General features: G+C 39.1%; 1 protein-coding gene across 2 annotated transcripts in view; it reads left to right on the forward strand.

Moving 5' to 3' along the window:
- Positions 1 to 24,692, forward strand: part of NCAN (neurocan) — a 398,804-nt gene that overhangs the window by 327,612 nt on the left and 46,500 nt on the right. For both annotated transcript variants that reach the window (XM_073661046.1, XM_073661047.1), the window contains 3 exons: positions 15,628 to 17,046; positions 22,170 to 22,286; positions 23,787 to 23,900. In XM_073661046.1, coding sequence (XP_073517147.1) covers positions 15,628 to 17,046; positions 22,170 to 22,286; positions 23,787 to 23,900 — 1,650 coding nt within the window. The remainder of the gene's footprint in view (positions 1 to 15,627; positions 17,047 to 22,169; positions 22,287 to 23,786; positions 23,901 to 24,692) is intronic.

Raw genomic sequence — 24,692 nt, forward strand, 5'->3', positions numbered from 1 at the left:
AGATGGGTTTTCACGTTCCGTTCGAAGGATCCAAATGTGGCGGATAATCGGACGTGTTGAGGCACAGAATTCCATAAATTGGGGATATTCGGGAGAAATATTGGAGGCGATTGGTTGAGGAACGAATAAGTGTGGAAGAGAGAAGGAGGTCTTGGGAGGACCGGAGATTACGTACGGGAATGTATGGGAGATTAGCTCAGCAATGTACGGAGGAGAGAGGTTATGGATGGCTTTGTAGGTCAGTGTTAGTAGTTTGAACTGGATACGTTGGGCAATTAGAAGCCAGTGGAGGGATTTGCAAAGGGGGTAGCAGAGGAGTAGTAAGGCGAGAGATGAACCAGTCGTGCAGCAGAGTTAAGGATGGACTGGAGGGGTGCGAGAGTGTTAGCAGGTAGACCACAGAGGAGGATGTTGCAGTAGTCGAGGCGGGAGATGATGAGGGCATGCACAAGCAGTTTAGTAGAGTGAGAGTTGAGGAAAGGACAGATTCTGGAAATATTTTTGAGCTGGAGGTGGCGAGAGCTTGAATGTGGGGTTTGAAGGACAGGGCAGAGTCAAGGGTTACTCCGAGGCAGCGAATTGCCGGTACAGGGGAAAGTGTGATGTCATTTATTGTGATAGAAAGATCAGGTGGGCGAGATATGCGAGATGGGGGAAAGATGATGAGTTCAGTTTTGTCCACATTGAGCTTGAGGAAGCGGGAGGAGAAGAAGGAGGATATGGCTGCTAGACATGCTGGGATTCTGGACAGCAGAGAGATGACGTCTGGGCCAGAGAGGTAGATCTGGGTGTCATCAGCATACCGATAGTACTGGAAGCCATGGGATTTTATGAGCTGTCCCAGGACAAGATATGCCATATGATATGTGACTTTGACATGTGAGTTTGACATGTGACTTTGAGGTTCATACCAATCAAGATATTAAGGCTGCATTATACAATATATGTACATTCTACCTTTTGTGTCTCCCCCATTTCCTCATAGACTGTAAGCTTGCGAGCAGGGCCCTCACTCCTTTCGATATGAGATATGCTTATTCTGTATTGTCTGTATAAGTCCCCCCTAAAATTTGTAAAGTGCTGCGGAATATGTTGGCGCTATAAAAATAAACATTATTATTATTATTATTATTAGATGTCAAAGTCACATATCAAAGTCGGATGTCAAAGTCGGATGTCAAAGTCACATGTCAGACATTTAAGACTCATAGTAATAATAAAAAAAAAAAGTTCAGTTCACACTGTTGGGACTTGAACCCAAAACTCGAGGTTCAAAAGCCAGTACCCATAGCATTGAGCTATACACTCAATTGAAAGCTGTTAGGCATTCTATTTGATTATGTGATTTTCAGTGCAAACCTGTCTGAAACTCATTGGGACTTTCACACAGACTTCCTCCAAGCCAAATTCAAATGATGTGTGACTTTGAAGAAAGTCAGATATTAGAGTTACATATCAAATATCAGAATCAGAATCACAATGACTTTTCGACACCCTATATATTTTCATAGTTAATCCCATAAGCCAAGAAAAACTACCATCCATTGTCACATGACTCTATTGCTGAATGGTAATGCTTCAGCTTAATAGAGTGGAACTTTGGGGTTTGAATCCAAAGAGCAGACAAAATTTTTTTTTTAAATTATGCTGGTTAGCACACAAACTACAGTGATGTTTTACTTTTAATATCTGACATTCTGATTGTCATCCTGACATGTTAAGAGTTTCAGACATGTCTATTTGCATGATAAATCCATAGCCAAAGTAAATTGTGAGGCACTAATTTACTATATATCTATTTCCAAGTGATTGTACCTTTGCATAATTTCTTAGGAAGGGGTCTAATGATCAAATTTCTTTATTGTAATTTTTTCTTTCCATCCACCCAAGAACTGGCTGCAAACTCCAGACCACTAGGGGGTCTCACTAGTCCACTGTCTGCTAAGTATGGTCCTTCTCTAGCAGCAAAAACAGGCATGACAGGCTCTCAACTGTCCCGTTTTTGGCAGGACTATACTGTCACGGCTCAGCTGTTCTCTCAGCTTCTATACTTACCTCTCTCTCCCACGTTTTCATTGCTCCATAGGTTATCCTCGTCAGAGGGTGGGTCCGATCTTCTCTTCTCAGTGCATAAATTAAATTATATTCACTTCCTCTCACTCCTGTTACCTGGTCTCACCCAGGACTTGACCTTGCATCACAGTGTCAACATACTTCCCAAGCTGCTTGCTCTAACCACTGAGCTACAACCAATAATGATATAGATAGGAGAATTTGGTTATCTTGACTCTACATTGGAGATGTATACTCTGCCTCTGGATTCACTGCATAGAAATACATTGTATATATAACAATGTATTTTTATGGTGCCTGTATACTGAGGTGAAGAAAAATATTTATCTTGTTCCTGTAAGGCTATAAGCCCACGATCAGGATGAGCAGTGTTTTAGACGCAGCCCACCTGAGCTGCGTCCAAAATGCTGCGTTCTACATAACACGCACAGTGGATGGGATATATAGAAATCCCATGTCCACTGTGCTCCTATTTGACTCTGCGTAAACTCACCAGCGGTGCAGATTTACAAGCCGCAGCACCTCAATTTCTGTTGCAGTGACGCTAGTCCCCACTATGAAATCTCCACAATAGAATGTTATTAGATGTGGTAACTCCACATGGTTCAATGAACACATGCTGATTATAACACAGCGTTTTGGACGCAGCGAGAATATGCTGCGTCCAAAGCACTGCTGTTCCTGATCGTAGTAATGTAGCCTAAAAGTATTAAAAAGAATAAGCAAATACAATTTTTTTTCTTTTAGTGTATATGCAGGTCTTGAACCCACAACCTTCACATTACAGATAGATGGGAGTCTTACGATGCTGAGCCACAAGTTCGAGCGATGTACCAGCTAGAATTCCATGTACTTGATCTGTACTGCAAAATCTGACTATAAACTGATAGTACTGATAGAAATATACTGCTGTGTACAATGTATATATTTTTATTCAAGCTTTCGGGCCCCCCCCCCACCTGCTGCAAATTGCAGTCCGCAGCCACCCCAGAAAATAGCGTGTTCATAGAAGCGCCATCTTCTGGCGCTGTATCCAGCTCATGCAGGGCCCTGGTGCGCTGGCTCACTGGGTAATAAAGGGGCTAGGGCCAGCTTTGTATTATCAGCAGCTCTAAGCCCAAAATTCATGGGGTCACACCAATATTAGACATGACCACCATGAATTTCTAAGTAAAATATTAAAAAAAAAAAAAGCACAACACCAAGAAATACACTTTTATTAGAAATAAAACAAAAAAAATTAGAGACTCCATCTTTATTAAAAAATTATCTTCAGTCCGACGTAGTCCAATGGAGTCTTCTTCTTTAGCACAGCTACATCTCTGGTAGAGATTTTCTACCAGAGGTATAGCTGAGCTGTGCGGCCGTGGGAAAGTTGATGTGAGTTCATGCTGTCAAGCATGAACTCACATGAACCCTCTGAAGGCTACTTCAAATGAACAGCTGATCAGCATCAGCTGATACCTCAGCTCTTCATTTGAAATAACCGGCGTGAAAGCCGGCAGTGAAAAGACTTCACAGCCGGCTTTCCTGTTCAGTGCTGCGCTTCTCGCTCCCTGATGTACGCTCCCCGCTCCCCCTAAGTTAGGCCCGGGCGGGAAGCGAAGCACCAGGGAGTGGGGAGCGTACATCAGGGAGCTGGGAGCGCAGCACAGAACGGGAAAGCCAGCGGTGAAGTCTTTTCTTTTCTTTTCACTGCCCGCTTCCCCGCCCGGGTACTTCGCTCCCCGCTCCCTGGTGCTGCGCTCCCCGCCCGGTCCTAACTTAGGATCGGGATGGGAGGTGGCGGGGGGAGCGGAGGATCGGGATGGGAGGCTGCGTGTATTGTATTGTTTAAAATACTCAGGGTGTCTAAAAGTCATTGTGATTCTGATTTTGATGTTTGAAGAAAGTCAGATATCAGAGTTATATATCAAAGTCACACATCATTTGAATTTAGCTTGGAGGAGGTCTGTGTGAAAGACCCAATGAGTTTCAGACAGGTTTGAACTGAAAATCACATAATCAAATAGAATGACTATCTGAGTGTCACTTATCGAAGTCACATATCAAAGTCACTTATCAAAGTCATATATCAAAGTCACTTGACAAAGTCACATGTCAAAGTCAGTTCTCAGACAGGGTATTTAGCCTCAAACTGACATTATTCTGATGTTTGACTTTGATATCTGATCATGTCCTAAAATGGACACTGTACCCCTGACTTTTTTTGGAGGTTTTCACTGCATTTTAATCAGTATTAATTTGCTACTAGATTTTACTTTACAGTCTATTGTGTTTATGACAAATGAAAGGGGCAATTCTTCATGAAAGGCATTTTAAAAGTCACTTTGCTTGTGGCTGTGTTTCTGTTATTTCCTCCAAATCTATCAGTGTTGCGTGATGTTTTATAAATTTGGCACATCTCTATATGTAATACTTCTGTCTAGAACTGATTTTCAACTACTTACACCACTACTTGTCTCGAAATCTGGTTTAGACCTATCTACAAAACTAAGCACTCACAGATTACACCAACTTTTAAATAGTATTAAGAGAGATGTAAACCGCAAAAAGTTGCTTGTTTTTTGTGCAAAAACAATGTGTGACAAAATTTGCAACATTTTTATGCCAATAAACTAGCTTTTTTTAAGTATTGCATGTTCTAGATATAGTAGGTTTTTGTTGTTGCTGTTTTGCAGTTTTTCCTCCACACTTCATTAACCTGTTTTCCACGTTGAATGTATGAGTAGTACATCCAAGGTAGTATCTCTGCATGGGCTTCGGCGCTGAGCCGCATGTTACCGGGCACATGACAGCTGATCTATACAACTGGCATGTGCCCCTAACACCCGCAGGTGGAATTGTGACCCACTTGCATCTGTTAACATGTTAAATCCCACTGTCAATCTCTGACAGTGGCATTTAACATTGCCGCGCCGGAAGCGCGTCACCAGTTCCACCCATCGGCGCCCGTGTCACATGGCCGCAGGTCACTGATGGGTTGGCATGACAACCCATGTTCTGCAGGAGACCCCTGTGGTTGTCATTGCCGGGATGCTATGAGCGCTTTTGCTTAAATTATATAAGAGCTGACATCACCCCCTTTTCGTCCCATTCTAAATAAAACAATAAAAAAAATCAAATATACACATATTTGGTATCGCCTCTTTCAGAATCGTCCGATATATAAAAATAATCAGATCGGTAAACAGCATAATGAGAAAAAAATCAAAACACCAGAATTACAGTTCTTTGGTCGCAATAAAATGCAATAACAGGCGATCATAATATCATATCAACCCCAAAATGGTATCAATTAAAACGTCAGATTGGCACGCAAAAAATAAGCTCTCACCCGTCCCCAGATCCCAAAAAATGGAGACGCTACGGGTCTCGGAAAATGACACCATTTTTTGGGGGAAACTTTTTTTTTTTTTCACCACTTAAATAAAAAAGGACCTATACATGATTGGTATCTATGAACTTGTAATGACCAGGGGAATCATAATTGCTGGTCAGTTTTAGCATTTAGTGAACATGGTAAAAATAAAAAAAAAACACAATTGTGAAATTGCACTTTTTTGGAAATTTCACCGCACTTTGAATTTGTTTTGGCAAAAACGCAGCTGAACTAAAATATGCGTGGAAATGAGAACAGCGTGTGCATGAGATTTCAGAAGCCTCATTCGTTATGCTGGTATTTTAAAATGCCGCAAATATACTTAGTAAAAAACACAGCATAAATTCCACCTGTGAACAAACTCTTAGACTAGTATTTCAGTATATTTCTTAACTTACCCATCTATGCTGATTGTGCCTGCTTTAGTAACCAATGTGATATCGGGGATAGTTTAAAGGGTCATGTAAAAAAAAAGTTATCTCCTATCAAGTGGCTAGGCGATAGCTTTTTGATTGAAAATTGTCTGACCACTAGTTATCCCGAGATCGGGGATCTGAATTCCTGAGAGCGAGGCTCTGCAGCCCATCCTGAATGGAGTGGAGGTGCTCATGCCTGGCCTCTGCTCCATTCATTGTTTACAGTATTGCCGAATACAGCGCTTGACTGTTTATGCCATAAATACTACCACCAACATTTTTTGTGAGTTTTTCTTGATAAATGGCTTTAAAGCATCCCGACATCCTCTCTTCTACACACCCCTTCACTATGCCAGAGGTATGGAGAAGAACATCGAGACGGGGTTAGGTTTGTGAGAAAGTCGCTGCACGTGCAGCAATTCGGGCCACCCCCCGAGCACTTGCATATTTTCTGGTTCTGCATAGCATGGATGGTTACATATAGTGAACATGATACCGAACCCCTTTTCCTTTTCATATGCGTATCAGTCCTCCTGGGTGTGAATACAATCATCCTACCCTTATACCCTTAAAACTATCATGGGTGTTGAATAAAATAACGCAATTTCCTATTCTCCTCTTACTCACATATACCACACATATATTATACCATTGCAAGGAGAACTATTAAGCAGCGATTTAATGGGCTACTGTATTCACAAACTGTCTAAAATATGTCAACTACGAGTTGCGATTAATTGTCCCAGGCAAACATCTAGCTTTGGGCAGAAATGTTGACAAGTCCTTTAATAAACACGTCCACCTAATCTCTTTGTTATTGTGGAATGGTCATTGATTAAATGAGGCCCATTCATCAGACGAAAAAGGGGGGTTGATATCAAGAGGGGACAGGGGCATTCAGGCTTGAAATTAGTGTCAGGAAGATGGACTCTTTTCCATTTTTATGGGTATACAGTATGTGTAAGTCTGGCCTTAACCCTCATCAATCAGGAATGGAGGGACAGATATATGAGATTTTAGTTATAACAGGCCTATAGCAATAATATCCATTATATCAGAGGTGAAAGCACCAGCTTTTACAGCCAATGGGATTCTGAATAGAGGAGTTTTAAATAAATAGTTCTATACTGAGGATATTAAAAGAGTTGAATCCAAGAGCCAGGTATGATATTCAGACCGTGCCTATGTCAATTATTACATATTATGGTAACTTTACCGCCAAAGAAAGAAAAGAGCATGGCTCAGCAATTGTATTATATAGTAGAGCGTTAATTCTAATAAATCTTGTAGGTCATCGAGATCTTGAAAATGCTAAATCCAATCCATGACATCTAGTTAGTCTCATTGTGGACTTGGGCTCGCGGAGTGCATCAGTTATCAGCTTATGATGTAAACACCAAAGTTTAAAAACATGATCATCATTTAGGAACAGAATCTGATGGGCCTTCCCAAGTATCAGGGAATCCTCCTGTGCACCTAGACTCTGAAACAATAATGGTCCCGAAAGGTCTAGAAGAAAACATCCCAATTTGTTACTAATAAGCTGTTAGATATTACGGATGATACAGTATGTCCGGTGCATGAATGATAATAAAGTGTTTTCCAATGCAATAATAATGGGCATTCATATGTTCTGGAAGATGGGCGGACACAGTTTGACCAAATATACAATCTCTTTAAAGGGGTTGTCCATTAGTGGATAATTCCATTTGAATGCCCCCAATGTGCTGTGTTTTATTCAGTACTTTTGGGGAGTTCAAAATGGGTTATTTAGTAGTACCCCTTTAACAACTTTTATTTGTTGATAAGCTATGCATAGCAAATACTATGTAAATTTATTAGAATACCAAATCATTGTGCTCATCTGCTCTAGTCTTTGGCATGGACACCATTAAAGAGTAACTATTAAAACTTATTTTTTTGTATGGTTGGTCAAAAGACAGCTCCTGCCTCAGCATGCACATGGAGTGGAGTATGGACACAATAGAAAGTCATATGGTTTCTATTGAATCCGTACTGCACTCTGTGTGCACCCTGAGGGAGGCGCTATGTGATTCTAATACATGAACTGAACACTTTTCAGTCGTCTTTTGAGTGATTGGTAGCTGTGTCAGGACCCAAGCTCCCCCCGATCTGCAGACATGGAAAGCACCTACAAAATATTTAAAAAAATAAAAAGTTTAGTCACTACTAAAGAGAAATTTCTACACTAAATACACTGCATTACAGGCACCTGTACAATAGAATACTGTGAATTTTTAATTTGATACTTTTTGGATTAGACAAGAAAATGATATGAAAATTTAAAAAAAAATGTGATACCAGCTAGAATAAGTTTATTTTCAGAAGTCCGATGAGTTATGTATGGAAAAAGAGTGCCCTACCAATACCATCGACCATATGTAAAAATAGGGTGCTACATCATGTGGTCAAAAAAGTACCACAAAAACCAAAGAGGAGAAACCACATCAAGGAAGTACACACCCACTAAGATACGATAAATATAACAAGTTTCTTAGGGAATATACATACAAAAGGCATTTAAAAACATTTAAAAAACATATACCAAAGGGATCCGCTCAAATAGTCATAGTAGTAATACGCAGCCCCCAAAAACCATATAGTTTCTTAAAGTAGAGCCATTGTGTAATATATTTGGCACCTCCCCAAAGTAATATACAATACAATAATCAAAATGTGAAGCACGTTAATATCCTATATATAGAGACTATGCAAAGGCCTATGGCTGTAGAAATCGCCAATAAGGAAATTCATAACAACACAATGCTGTGATGGTAACCTATTCGTGTACTATCGCCATTGTACTAAACTTAACACATACCTCAGAACATATCTATCATATGTGCTTTTCAGATAGAGCCAATTTAGACCAAAGTAGAAAATATATATATATCTAGTGTCTCTGTGATGGAGCCAAGAACAAGGTTCTCATTATATCATAGAGATGCTGGGAACATAAGGTATGGACTGGAAGACACTGCAACAATGTCGGGTCCAAAGAATAGGCAGCTTGTCAGGCACAAGGATTGTCTCTAGGGATATAGATGTAAGTACTGGCTGCCTATGATCTGCATCAGTTTAAGGTGCCTGCTGTGAGTCCAAACTTTCCCCTAAACCAGGAGGAGTATAATCAGAGAAAAATACCTATCCTTATGTAAAGCTCCGGGACGTGACCCGTAAGGAGAGTGGTAGGTTCAAAGGCGGCATAGGGAGGCATAAAAAAAGTGAGTCCCTGACCCCACGCGTATTGCTGCGTCTTGCGCAGCTTCATCAGGGGAATACAATCTATCCAAATACATTCCCATAAATACTTATCTATCAGGGGAGTATAATTACATACCGGTGCCTCTCAGTTGAAGAGTGGTCGCCGCAGACCGGAAACGGAAGTACCGTCATGTGCCTAGTCATACCGCCATATGCCTAGTGGTTTGGACATGAACAAGAAGTTTGCCCATACTTTGTTGTGTGCATGCACAGGGCTCAATAGTACAATAAACATAAAATATAAATCCCTAGCATATAGCCCTAGCAATACATTCATTTTGGCTGGTGGGTGATGCCATCTCACTTTCCAAGTTTTTGCCACGAGAGCCATCTGCTGTTGATGCTACTGCTGAACCTGCTGTAACTGCTGCAGAAGCTGCTGCTTTAACTCCTGCTGCTGCTGTTGATTCTGCTGTTTAAGGAGTTTGTTGGTTCCTTGTTGGTCCTGCTGATGCTGCACATGGACTAATTGCTTAACAAGCTGCTCTGTGCTTTCAAACTGTGTTCGCAATTCTGTAAGTGCCTTTACCCAGGACATTCAATCTTTACACTGCAATCGCCTGTGCTCTCTAGGACTTCATACCTGCATTCTCCACCAATTGTAGGGATTTACTCAATCTGGTAGGCATTAGGCCTTAAGTAGCGTTCACCCAGGCAATGCAGTTTTGGTCCACACACGTGCAGTTTTTATTGCTTTCCACAGGTTGCTCAGCACCAAAACAACAATAACATAAATCCCTAGCTTTGTTCAGGCATTAACTAAACAGTGTAGACCCTGACTACTTTAGACACCACTCAACTAGCCCGAGTTCGGTCAAACAAAACTAGTATCATTCATAGCAACCACTGCTACTTGCATTTTGGTGCACACAACCTGTGCAGACTCTTCTCTAAGCAATTCTGGCTTGTTTCTCTCTTCAACTGCAAGACACATCCAGTCTGGTCAGCTTCCCTGAGCTGACTTCCTTATATAAACGCCTAGCCTATTTATATGCAGAGCTAGTCAGGAGTACTAATCAAAGCCTGCAGAGCTGAGATTTAACTTTAGCCTATCTGGCATTGCTACAATTATGTTTTTAATACTTTAGATGGCTTTTTTACCTATAGACATTAAGACACAGATGAGACTACTGCTGCTACGCCGCTGAATGAGATTCACAAGACTTCCAGGCCACTTCTTAAAAATTAAAACCACCCTAATTATATAAAGCTAGGAAAATTTTAATGCCAATTTTTGTTGATAGACATTGGAGTAAATCACATTTTACTTAATAGTGTTTTTTATTAAAATATGCATAGCCAATGGTTTGATAAACTGTTATGTTCCTCAGTATTTAACCTACAGCTGAATATTTGAAAAGCCCCATTGCATATAATCCCCTCAATGACAGATTTATTGCACCATCTGATCTGATGCATTTATGGGCCACAGAGCCTTTTTCTTTTATATTGGATGTATATGCACAAAAAAAGAAGAGCCTTTGTACAAATGAACATTTAGAGAGAGAATAAGCCATTTGTAGACCTCCCGGTTTGTTCATTTTTTTTTTTTAATTATTTTAATATATTACTTTAGGAGCAAGTGCAGAAGACCATAGATTCTCTCATCCGAGTTTGAGATTCTCTCATCAGAGATTGATCACAGTGTGATACGATTCTCTCGGATGAAGAGAAGATGGAGAAAAAGATGTCTCCATCTTCTCCATTCTGTCAGAAATCGGACTGCACCTAGATGTCATCCGAGTGTAGTCCGATGGTTTCCACAGACTAATTGACTTGCATAGCAAAGTGTGATCCAAATGTCAGATCAAACTTCAGCATGCTTCATTTTTTTCCTCGGATAGTCTCTGTCAGAGGAAAAAATCGGACATGTGCACAGGCCCATAGACTAACATTTGTCTTAGTGCGACCCAATGTTTTGTCGGATCATACTCGGACCGAAAATGCGGCCATGTGCACGAGCCCTTAAACTAAAGCTGATCATTCCCAAAGGCTCTGATTCATTGTTTGCAGGGTTTTTTCAAGTCACTTTTCTTTTATTTTGTATGGTACTTTGCTGGTGTGCCAAAGTCTTCAAAATTGCACAAGCCGCTCATACATTTTGTACAAAGTAAAAAAATTGACTTTATTTTTAACCTTTTTAATAATTCTTTAGTTCAAAAAGTTGCATGTTTCATAACATTTTGCAAAAAATATCTGGCATACCTAATGTCACTCAAGGGGGAGACTGAAGTACATTTGTGACAAACTTTTCATAGTCACAAATGATGAATCAGGCAGAAATATCTGGAAAACCTAAACTTCGTCCACAGTGGCGAACGATATAAAAAAAATCAGTTGAACACATATAAAAAAGGCACCAATGGAAAGATGAATAAGGCACAAAGAAACAAAATAAACTCCAGCAAACTTTAAAAATGTAAAAAGCAAAATAACATCAGATTTTGGCACAAATTTATTAATTGACACACTTTAAACCTCGACAGTTTTGTAAAGTTATTAGGGAGGTGTCCTATTTATGGCACAAATCTTTTGTGAAGTGTTACGACGCAGGGAAAAGAGTTGCCCTACATTTCACTTTGGAACATTTGGCCCACTTATTCTTACAGATTTCAAAATAATAAAAATCTGTTTACAGCTTTGAAATAATTATATTGTTTGCATAAGTATAATTAATAATATATACATTATGATATTCTGATTATTCACCACTTTATAAACATGCTAATACTTTCCACAGACAAGAAGAAATGTCTTTTACTCCTTCACATATTCCATTTAATATAATACAAATTAACCAGTATTTGTATCCAAGGAAATTCCATGCAGTTTCATCATCAATTTCCATCTGGTTTTGTATTTGGTCATGTTTCCGAGTCAGAATAATGCAATCTGTTTTATCCATAAAAGTTATTGGGGTGAATTTAGCAATCTAGATGTTTTCTTGTTAAATACTGTTAAACATATGGCAATTCCTAATTCCTCATATTATAATTATAAAGTACCTGCAACACTCTTTTTTTCTGCACATTTAAAGGGCTTATCTGACCTTCTGGAAAACAAAAATTGTCATCGGTGGTCAATCAATCGCACTGTTGTTCCATTCATTCTTAATTGGACTGCCAGAGATAGCCGAGCACAGCGCTCAGTTGATCTTCGCCACTCATATAAGAGTTAATGGAGCGACAATGCACATGACCGACCACCACTCCATTCGGAATCGGTGAGGGTCCTGGTGGTCGGACCACCGGCGATCATGAAGTTATTCCACGGATAGGGAATAACTTCCAAATTTGAGAATACCCCTTTCGGGAGTTAAATTCACATATGAAAATAGGATTAAAGCAGTATGTAGTAAGCTCCAAAGAACACTCATTAAGAGATCTGTATCACGAAAATGTGATTTGGACTACAATAAATATATGATTTTAAATTAATCAGCACCTAATCAGTTTGACAATAAATGGTAGAGATTCACTTTAAACCTTATTACTGAGATAAAGTCATATAATATATAATCATAAAAATACATATATTCAAAAATAAGTTACTTAGGATGTTGATATTGTAGATGGTGATCGACATCCATATAAGGTGTATCTGACAAAAATAAGAATAATATCATTCATTATCCAAAGTATAGGACCAGATTTTGTAACTGTAATTTCAAGCCATGTTATCTCCTAAAGATATAAGATAGTTGTTATTTTTATTTTAATTTACAGTAGAATAAAGCCTTCATTTTATTTTGGTAGGCCTCCTATAAATAGGGGGTTATTTAGTCTAATCATGAAGTAGTTTCTTCTGTACAAAGTTTCTACTATGCCTTAATAAAATTCCAAAAGGCATACACAGACAAGAAATACAAAAGTATAACCAGAGTGTAACATTTTTCAGGATCTACATTTACACTTGTTTCACCTGATTTATTTGCACACTTGTAGCGCTATGGACAGGGTGGACAGTCGGTGGTATCGATTTTAGAAGAATCAATCATAATAATATTTTGAACCAAAGGAAACAAGTTGGGAAGACTGACATGTTCTGAAAAAAGGGCAGCTTGGAGCGATATCTGTCTGACACTAATACATTTTCAGTCTTCAGCTCACAAAGTCACAAAGCTGCTATCTGTCTTATCCAGGAGGATGGGAGCCTGTAAAGTCATCGTATGAAATCTTTGAAGTTGAGCAGTTATATGACATGTTTCTATTACAGTTTATGAATTCTGTCAGAAACATTCAACTATTTTGACTGTTGTTATAAAGAAAAAAAAGAACTGATTTAAATGGAAAAAGTTGATGGTTCCCCATTTCCCCATCATTTTTATGGGTCTGAAAAGGACATTTTGACTCCATTTTGACAATTAGACTTCTAATGCAAAATAAACTGTACCTCCATATATGTCTACATTGGGCATATACTATATACACTGTATATACTATAATGTCTACACTGTACCCTCCCCTTAAGGAGGAACATCACTATAATACAGTGCCACATGTAATGCATACGGTTCAGTAATACAGAGTAGCAGAGCAAAGTGTACATGGTAATAGGGTACATGAAAATGGGTTTTCTAAATTAAATGACTCCTTTAGTTACAACCTTGAATATGAATTTGATACATTTGCCTCATTTTTCTTATTTTTTCTCAAGTTAATCAATGTATAAGCAAATTATCGAAAAAATGGCATAATTATAAAGAAAGGTTTTACATTATAAGATTATTAAAAAAGAGTGTCAATTGTGCTTAACTTCTTTCCTATATAATAATGTACAGTATTTCCAAGTATAAGGTTGATTTTTTCAGACGTATATGCAAGCATGCTTGTAGGCCAGAGAAAATGTAATTTGAAAGGTGCATATTATAAAAGATAAAATAATAAAGGGTCGGTGGGGAGACGGGCTGCTCTCTAGTTATTTGGCTGACATATACAGTACATACCTGTGTGAAATTATATACATTTTGCCAGAAAGTTTCCGATAAAAATCTCCCAGTAGACAGCTGATATTGGACCTAAATTTGACATCTGGTAGGGTTGTAATTATGGTCGATAGGTGTTTTTGTTGCCTTTTGGATGTTATTGGATTATTGATGTTTACAGATGTAGCAGTGTATTATCATTACATCTTTCATCCAAAACTCCTTTAGCTATCTTAGTGAAATATATCCATTATCATAGTTATCCTGCCAACACTTCCATGTTTCCTGTTAGTATTCTCAATACAAATCCTTGTCTTGAAAATCTATATGTGTAATTTGTAACTAAATATGTGATGTCTAGCAACAAAGCTTTCAGCAATGTGCATCGAACCTTAGATTTGTTACTTATGGAAAATGTAGGGGTTTTATTCACTTGGGTGCGACGGGAGGCAAACATGAAGCATGTTCCTTGTCGGTTTATTACTTCATAAACCAAAAAGCAAAAAGGAATACAAACAGCCTTTAGTTCAGGCAAAACAAAGTAAAGTGTCCTTTAAGCAAGTCTCTGCTTAGCCAGTCCTGTGGGCACACAGGCTGCGTAGTGTCCAGCATCCTGGCTCGGTCTGGGGACAACAACACACAGGAGGCCTTCTTCCTCCAAGCACACAGACCATGTGCCAAACAACGGCCTCCATTTTATAGGTTGCTAACCACATCCAGAGGTGAGGTATGTGGGTTGCTGGACCCTCCCATCTCTCCAAACTACCCGTAACCTAGTCCCAGGTGCACCAAACAGTCCTCTTAGTGCTTACGTGCACTAGAGCAACACTCCGGGTTACATCACAGAGGACAGCCATCTCTGTGATACATACCTCCCATTGACTATGCGACCCTTGGCCACCTTACATGAAGTAAACAGTTCTTCAAGGGGTTATCCAGGACGTTGCTTATTTTTTGCTATGGGTAATTGCCAACTACCTGCATGTTCTGCCCAGTCCTGATCTCTGCTTGCAGAGAGATTATCTCTATTGGCGATTCTGCAGCTTCCGGTGACGTCACATCGAAAGAGCAGCTTCTTCTCTTCCGCTTTGCTCTGTTGACAGGGTGACTCTGCCGATGTCATAATGATTGACAGCTGACTCTCTGCTGCCTAACTGCGGGGAGCCAGCTGTCAATCAGCATGATGTTCAACAAAGTAGACTGGAAGAGAAGAAGCTGCTCTGATAACCTGAGATTAAATTAAACAGCAAAGTTGCCAGCAGGAGCGGTCTGTGACCTCTCTGAGCCAGCAGAGATCGGCGCCGGGCAGAACAGGCATGTAGTTAGCAACTACCTGCTTGTAAGTTTTAAGCCCCATAGGAAAAAATAAGAAAAATACCAGATAACTCTTTTAAGCAGGGGTAGAAGTCAAAGATGAGAGCATTGTTATAATTAATTCAACTTTTTTGCTATTTGCCAATCAATCCACTACTGTGAAATATGTTAATATATTGTAGTATTCCAGTTTAGGATACAGATTTGATAAAACAATTTTTTTGTGGTTTTAGGATTAACTGCTGGTGAAAAAACAGAGAAATCTGATCAACTAAAGGAGAACATGGTTCATCAAGATGACAGCGACAATGTAGGCCATGAACCTAAAGCAACATTGATACCATCACCATCCAAAGATACACTAAAAAATAAGAGAGTAACAGACAACAATATTAAAACAGAGGAAAAACAAAGTCCTGCAGCTCCTAAGCCAAAACTTGACCAACATATATCAATGTATCCAGATGGCACCAGACCTCCTAATACTGTATTGGAGGGAACATTTCATACTAGTGAAGATATTGATGGATTTTCAGGTGATTCTTCTTTAAGAAAATCTGCAATGTCAAAACCACTGTATTCAACATATGAAGCTCAGCTACCAGATGAATTTTTCTTCCCAACAGTAGAAATTCCATCACCAGTGGAAGATGCTAATAGCAGATTGAATGAAAGTATAGGTCTATATACTAATTTTCAGGAAAGGCAAGGCAGAGAGAAAACTATCTCTGAAAAGTTAACAATGTTTTTAAAAGAGAGCAAATACCAATCTCAAACAAAAGAATCGTATATATCCAATATTTTTAACATATCGGTAACAAAGGTTCCTGACATTGTCTTTAGAGCACAAGAGTCTGATGAGCTGAAAACTCTTTCTCTTTCAAAGAACGATAACCATCTTCAGAGTGAAACAATGGAAACCATCCAAAAAAATATTCACCCAACAATTCACACAAGTAACCTTCAAGAGCTAGACAAAAGGATCGCAGATGTAACTCTGCCAACTCCTTTATCTCTAAAAAGTACAAACCCTCCACCATCACTTATACACAATATGGTTACTGACAGAGAAAGTCATTCCTCGGACTATAGAGTGGAAGCTACAAATTCTAATGAAGCCTTGCATAAAGCTGAGATGGTAACTGAGGCAAGCAAAGTTTGGACCATGCCTACAGGACACATTAACTCAATTCTGGAAACTGACCACATTTCTGTTGCCCCTTTAATCAATTTAAGCACAAACTCTGATAAGACTGCAGAAACTAGTGCGGACATTTTGAGCCAAACATCAAAGCCTAATCAAAAAATTAACTTACTGGCAACACTAACATCATCTATTTTAAACAGACAGGAGTATTCTCCAGAATTTTTAGGAAGCCTGGTAACTGAACCAACAAAGTTTGTGAAAGCATCAAGCACTGAATCTTCAAAAGACTCTTTAGACAACATTAATTATGAAAAAGAAGAAAATAATTCTAAGAGCAGTACTATTGTATCATCTACTGGTGATCCTCAGACTAATTTACTCCAGTCACTGTTGGAGTCCACAGATGGCAGTGATTTGGAAGAAACAGCGTCGCTAGAGAAGGAAAATGAAGGTGGAAGCGGTGAAGACAGTGCTCAATGGTTGTTTGAAGATCACAGTGCACAAGGTATATTCTGTATTTTACCCAACATTTGACCTGCCTCTATTCTGCCATTTTGAAACAAGTGCGGTATGGGTCAGGTGAAGCAGTCTTGGATCCCAGAGCAGGGGTTTAAGGATATGCTTCACTACCCTCAGTCTAAGAAATGGAGAAAGATTGATGTGAGATAGACATTCACTGGTTTATTTGGCCTATGGTTTTCCTCTTTTCCTCACCAATCACACATATTCTTACTTATAATGCAGATTTACCCTCAACCCCTAAGCGTGCACAGTTCTTAATGTAAGGCAAGCTGGCTACTTTACAACATATCAGCTATGCCTAGTCCTGTAGTTAAATCCACGGATTCAGTTACCACCTGTCTTTTGTATTCTTCTAACATATGCTTTTAAGATTAAAAGGGTTGTCTTAAGGAAAGAACCACCTTTTTCTATGATGGACAGCTAAACTGTCCATCATAAAAAAAATAAAACACATATATGTACCTCCTTGGCTGGTGATATTCTTTGGATGTCGGTGCTGTGTAATCCAGCAGTCACGTGAGATTATTATATGACTGCTGCAGCTAATCATCAGCTACTGATCAGATGCAGCCTTCAGTATTCTGTCAGAGTGGAATTATAAAGGCTACAGCCGATTGCCACGTGACAGCTGACATTGGTGGAATAGCGCTGGTCCAGGAGGTACACACATGTGGGTTTTTTATGATTAAATTATAATGTCCACACAAATCAAGTAATGACACTTCAAAAAACTATATCCACATTACATGCAGTAAAGCGGGCAGCTGGCCTTACAATGAGAACTGCGCAAGTTTAGGAGTTGAGAGTAAAGAGGGAAATCTGAATAATAAGCTAGAATATGTGCCCTCCACGAGAAAGTGTTGATGGGGTGCAGTGGGCACTTATACCATTGAAAGTCTATTCCTGCATTCCAAGCGCTGTTCCCATACCACTCAAAATGAGTGCTTATCATATTCTTTCTCTTACAGAATTGTCAGTGTCCATTTTTTGCACAAAATTTGAAGGCAGAGCAGAGTTTTTTGAATCCATGAATTATACCTCTTGCACCATGACTACCCCTCCTCCTTATTCTGGCACAATAAATACTTTTTGTTGATGAATTGTTTCAATTTACTTGCACATTATATGTTCTGTATATGATTGCATTCTGCTTGGTTACCTAAGGAAACGGAGAAATCATGCTAGATATTTTACATCTTCTCCATATCACTTCCAATCTTGTAATATAACTCAGTAACCAGAATAATACACAAGTGACAAACGGTTTCATGGTGACTCAGGGAGAGTGTACATCCAAAGTACCATACAAGATATGAAAGGATGTTACTTTGTAATATAAATTGGTTTCAATATACTTGGAGATATTTTGTAGGTTTTTATTATATCCATGTTCTTATGGGGATTAGTCATAAAGTCCAATAAAAAAATTGAGATTAGTTAAATAAAAAATAATCCTCAACTCTGGAACCCAATTAACCTTCTACTACAGCATTCTTTTCCCTAGCAATAAATGCATTTTTCACTTATAGTCTACCCGTGGATCCATATGTCCAGGTGACAATGTTTCCATAGCAACCATGGCTATTCTCTCTGCTATCTACCAATCAAGAAGCGAGAACATTGCAGCTGCATTCTGTTAATGAGGCCCAGCGAGCCTATTCCAAGACCATTGCAAATTTAATAGGGGTCGTATAGTGTCTGTAAATATTCCCCAAATAACTACTTCATTTTTTTTGTAAGTCTTGACATTTATGGCAGTTGCTTCAGTTAGTTGACTATTAGTAGAGAGATTTACAACGCACCCTGATATGACACATATGGCAGATTACACTACAACACACTCCACATGTAATGACTAAGCCAAATGCCCACTCCTTCCTGTTTGACAGCTGTGAATAAATTAGACAAAGACATTACTCCCAAACTTAGGAACCAATGCCAAATATTCTGAGCCAGCACAACGATTGTATGCAAAATTATTACTTTTAGGTTGCCAAATATAATATGAGGAATCTCTTATATCATTAGACTAGGTAACCAATTAATTCCGAGAGTATATTACCGGTACCCTAATACAACCATTAGTCCATATGTAATTAGTATTGAATATTACTCCAGCAAGGTCCTCATCTGTTACCCAATGTTACCTACATGATGTGCCAGTGCCCAGTGTGTCAACATTTTACTGACAGTACTCAAGAAAAATATATATGGAGGGAGTACTGAGTGTGAGACCCCCTTCTATAACATCCAATACCTTTATTGAGCCCTTTAAATGTGTAGCCTTCTTGATGTTTGGAGTCTAAAAGCCAAGCTATCCCTGCCCACAGATGTAAATGTGGTATTGGATCTGTCATGAAAGTTATGTTAGATACTGTAAATATTCAGTAAAGTAAGCTAAAGGAATGCGACGTATTGTACTGTAATGTTTCCAATATCTTTATATTTCACATTGGAGGACACATATTTCCCATTGTATTGTGTATTACGATTTCATGCCATCTATCAATCATAGTTTCATCCAAAATCCATCCAAGTTTACATCTTATTATCTTTTCTATTATCTATTATTTCTCCTCCATTATTGTTTCTTTCCGTTCCCTATATTTTATTTTTCTGGATATTTCACATTTCTAATGCCCTCGCCACCTTTTTGTCTCTTTCCTATATTCAGCTGCCATTCACTCCCTCCTGTTCAGACCCCCATTTATCACTGTCCTTGTCACAAATGCTCTGTACTTTCTTATTGTCCTTTCTTCTTGCTGCTTTCTACACATCTTCCAGCAGCTTCTAGCCTAGAAAAAATTTGTTCTTGGTAACAAAGCAAAGAATGGCAGATAGCAGTAACCCATTAATTACCGTATTTAACTGTTTTATTGCCAAAAACTGCTGCACATAAACAGAAACAAAAAAAATTCTTCTTAGGTTGAAATGTAATATCTTCATTTTTATCAGGCTGCTGAACATTAAATTTGCACTAATGATTGTCATTATTAGCTAGACATTGCACCTTTACCCTTTAATCCTCATCATTTATCCTTAAAATTTACTCTGCAGAGTGTGTTACACTATAGCATCTTTCCATATACCAAACATGATAATACAATCTCAATAATGTGAAATAATACATTTTATGAAGAATTTTATATATAACACAATTATATCCATTTGGCCAATTTAGACCATTTTTACGAAAAATAAATAGTTCAAAGATAGTTCAGTTGTAGTTAAGCCATGGAAGCATTATTAATCACATCCTGAAAACATTCAGTATAGCATTAATTTAAGGTTGAATTCAACATAAAGCCTAAATCTTCGAATTCATAGTTATCTACACACAAGAAGGTCACCCTGTGAAATGTGATAAGATATAGCATAGGGGCACCAGCTATCTTCATACCCTGTGCACTCATTCTTAGGCTCGAATTCATCAAGACCGGCGATTTACTCGCACACCTCTTAGTGAATCAGGAGTATCTGATGAGTGGCATGCACCTCTCTATGCCACACCAGAAATCTTACGCCAGTCTATGATTGGAACAAGATTTCTGGAGTAAGGAACACCATAGATTGTCATAAATTTGACAGGCTATGATGTACCGACTCCTCAGCGCCCCCATCCCACTCCAGCTCTGTCCATTTTTGGCTAAGCTGGGAGAAACTGGCGTGAAAAAAACAAAAGTTGCAAAATTTGGCTACTTTCCAAACAATTTACTCCAGAATTATGGCAAAATTTCTTCGCTGAATCAGTCTGAAATATTTGTTGGACTCATATACCATCTTTACCGACAGTTTTCCCCTTTAATATACATACTGTACTATTGTGGACAAAGTAGGCTTAGTTATGTGCTCTATAGTAGTTGAATGAGGCACACAATGCACAGATGACAGGTTTATTAGATCTGTATTTTCTGTATTTGATTACTTTGCTATGGTTATATTAGCCATACACATACTAATGTAATGTATTTGTTTCAATAATATATCCTCATAATTTCAATGTGGAGTTCAGTGACTTTGGTTGAGAGGGTATTTTGCCATCCTCGGGAAAAGTATGTTTTTTTATGTAACCGTGATACACAACAACATTGGATCTGCTCTGTCAAACCGCGTGGAGATGGGGAGGAGATGGTGTGGAACAGGGTGTGGCTATGCACCCCATCAAATTAATCAAACCTGACAGTGTTTTCAATGTCAGAAGTGCTATTCTAGTTCCTTACTGGAGTAGCATTTCAGGCACAGCACACGGAGGCACACGCTACTTAGTGGAGGTGGCGTGCACCTTGTAATGAATTTGGTGCCGTGTACTCTGTCAAGCCTGGCATAGCGTGAGCTTGCGCTACGCTGATCCTACAGATTTTTGTCTCCTATTGACTAAAACCTTTACTCTTTGCCTTTCTATGGCTGCAATGTACATTTTACCTTTCTAAATAAACTTTGTTTAAAAAAATACACTTTAATCAGAGTAGTATACCAGGCTTTCAGTCTTTCCTGTCCTGTTTGAGGTATGAAGCCAAAGAGTGTTGAGCACCTGAGGAACATGACAGAGGAAGGACTTGCTCAATTGTTTCTCTCTTGTGCTCATCTTTTCCCATTTTGTCTTTTGATATTGAAGATTTCTGGGAATTGTACCATACACCTGGTTATAGAAAATACCTTTCAAACCAGGGTGAAAAAGTTAAGCAATCTTCTGGAAATTTGTAGCATTCCCAATTTTGTTTTGGCCCCAAATCAGCTCTCCAGCAGGGTTGGACTAGTCCACCAGAGAACCGGAGAATCCTCCCGTGGGCCCTGGCTTCTCCTTCAGGAGAGTTCATAGTGCAAACCTTGCAGCTGCTATGGGGCTCTTGAGTGGTGGAGAAAGGTGGACCCTCAGAATCAAATCCTCTGGTGGGCCCAATGTTCTTCAGTCTGACACTGCTCTCCAGTATTTGCCATAGGTTCCCCAGTATAGTGCCTGCCCAAGGAGCCCTACAAATCTGACTCATCTGTAGCAGAGAGCAGAATTCACAGAGGTTAGGCTTAAATCCCATATGCAAGTTATATGCTTTTTACGTGTATTAGAGTGAAATGTGTAGTAATAATGATAATTTCTTTACCTCATAGGCGAACCTCAACCGTGTTCTCACAGCCCTTGCCTGCACATGGGGACCTGTCAGTCTAATGGGAGCACATATAGCTGCATCTGTAATAAGGGTTACACTGGAGAAAATTGTGAAATTGGTAAGTATGATGCTGGGTTGAATCATTAGTATAAATAATGTATAAACTATTCATCTTTTTATGCTTGCTAAGCAGATAAACTAAGTAATGTTCCTGTCAAACACCTAGTACAGATTGGGGCTATCAATAATTTCTAAACCAGAGTACTGACAATTAGAAAATATTATGAAAACTTTACATAAAGGAAATCTGTCAGCTGTTTTTTGTTATAAAATCTGAGAACAGGATAATGTAGGGACTGAGAGCCTGATTTCAGTGATGTGTCACTTATTAGGCTGTGTGTTGCTGTTTTAGCAAAATCAGTGTATTATCAGCAGGAGATTATCACTACAGGACTAGGTGTCTTGTGCTTTCTAGTCAACTGTTCTGTGTAACCCTGCCCATACCACTGATTAGCAGCTTTCAGTTAATGTATAGTGTACAAAGGAAGCTGTCAATCAGTGGTGTGGGCAGAGTTATACAGGGTTCAGCATTTTGAACACTGCTAGAGAGGAAACAATGATTGTATCAAAATGACAGTAAGTGATACATCATTGGAATCGGGGTCTCAGTCCCTAGATAATGCTGCTCTCAGATTATATAGCAAAAACCTGGTGACATATTCCTTTTAAAAGCTTCACATAATAGGCCTCGTTCATATTATAGCTCTGTTTATGCTCCGAGTCGTTATACAGCAGCCACTGCAATCTATCAGGCTCAACTGTTCCTGTATGATTTCATACAGAGGCATGCAAAGATGTTCTGTTTTCTCAGTAGCTGGTCCCATTAGTATGGCTTTTGGATGGGAATATTCCTGTAATACAGTGCTACAGAGAGGCGTCATATGGCAGCATGAGTTGTGTGTACATAGGTGTGCATGTTATGTGTAGGAGGCCTCAGTTCTACATGTTCCTCAGCATGATTTACCAAACACCCCAGACAAGGTACCATGTGTAGTCATAGTCAGAAGGGGATTTTCACTTACCCTCTCCCATTGTCAATGACAGCAAATATAGTATGTGTAACTTAGAATGGGAAAACATGAAATTGTACTAAAATTAAGAGGCGCGGCTATTCTGTCTATAATCCTATCGGAGGGTTAAGAAAGCAGCTGACTAGGTTCAGATGAAACGTCCATCCTTCACGTGAATCGCAGGAAAGATAGCATGGTAGAAAAGCGCTATGCATAATAGATTCTTACTAAAAACTGGCACATGAAATTTTCTATATGTAATGAGGTGGCTACAGAGGTGACTAATGGGATTAAATACGTAGATAGTTACATAGGGCATACTAAGCTTTGCATGGACAGTTCCCAGATATGCCAGCTTCCATGGAATTTATTTGAGAAGCAGAACACATTGTGCGGATTTAGATGAGTGCTGCACACATCGTGGCCATTCTTATCATCACTGGTTTACATTTATATTTCTCTGCATGCCACCGTTTGCCTATTCTTAAAGGTATTGCATACTGTTGTTAGTATTAGTATGGACACATGCATATTCTGTGTTTTCCCAGATATTGATGAGTGTTTGTCCAACCCCTGCCAGAATGGAGGGACCTGCATTGATGAAATAAACTCCTTCCTTTGCCTGTGTTTGCCAAGTTATGGAGGAAGCACGTGTGGAAGAGGTAATGATCATGGAACATGTATTGTAGAAACCAATATATATATATATATGTTAGATGTTGATGTTTGCCAGGTCTAAGCAGCTGCCATTTTTTTATTTCATTGATAATATATTGATACATGTATTGATCTGACATATAGAGCTAAGTAAACTGACATATGAGATTACACTGTAGCATATGGTTACGGCTTGGCAGTGGAGGTTATATCTTTGATAGTTATCTTTATGCTGGGATCTTTATCCAATGCATGCTGATGCCACCAGTCATCTAATAAGTCTGATACTAGAGATGAGCGAATCAGGCAAAGTTCAAATTCGCTTCTCCGTGTGTTTTTTTCCCAGGAAATTCTGCTAATTTAAGGTATCTTATTATGTTTGGGGGTGTTTATAGACCTCAGAGCTTAAAAAATGTAATATGTAAAAAATTAAATAAATTGTTATACTCACCCTCTGCTCACCTCTTTGGCCCCTCCAGTACTCAACGCCACCATAAATCGTTATATTCACCGTCTACTCACCTCACCAGCCCCTCCAGTAGTCACCGCCACAGGAAATCGTTATATTCACCATCTGCTCACCTCTCCAGCCCCTCCAGTACTCACCGCCACTGGAAATTGTCATATTCACCATCTGCTCACCTCTTTGACCCCTCCAGTACTCATCGCCACCAGAAATCGTTATATTCACCAACTGCTCACCTCTTTGGCCCCTCCAGTACTCATCGCCACTGGAAATCGTCATATTCACCATCTGCTCACCTCTCCAGCCCTTCCAGTACTCATCGCCACCAGAA

The sequence above is a fragment of the Phyllobates terribilis genome, unplaced genomic scaffold, assembly GCF_046119375.1.
Source record: "Phyllobates terribilis strain yellow unplaced genomic scaffold, ASM4611937v1 Scaffold_1__5_contigs__length_1240528914, whole genome shotgun sequence".
In the NCBI taxonomy this organism is placed as follows: Eukaryota; Metazoa; Chordata; class Amphibia; order Anura; family Dendrobatidae; genus Phyllobates; species Phyllobates terribilis.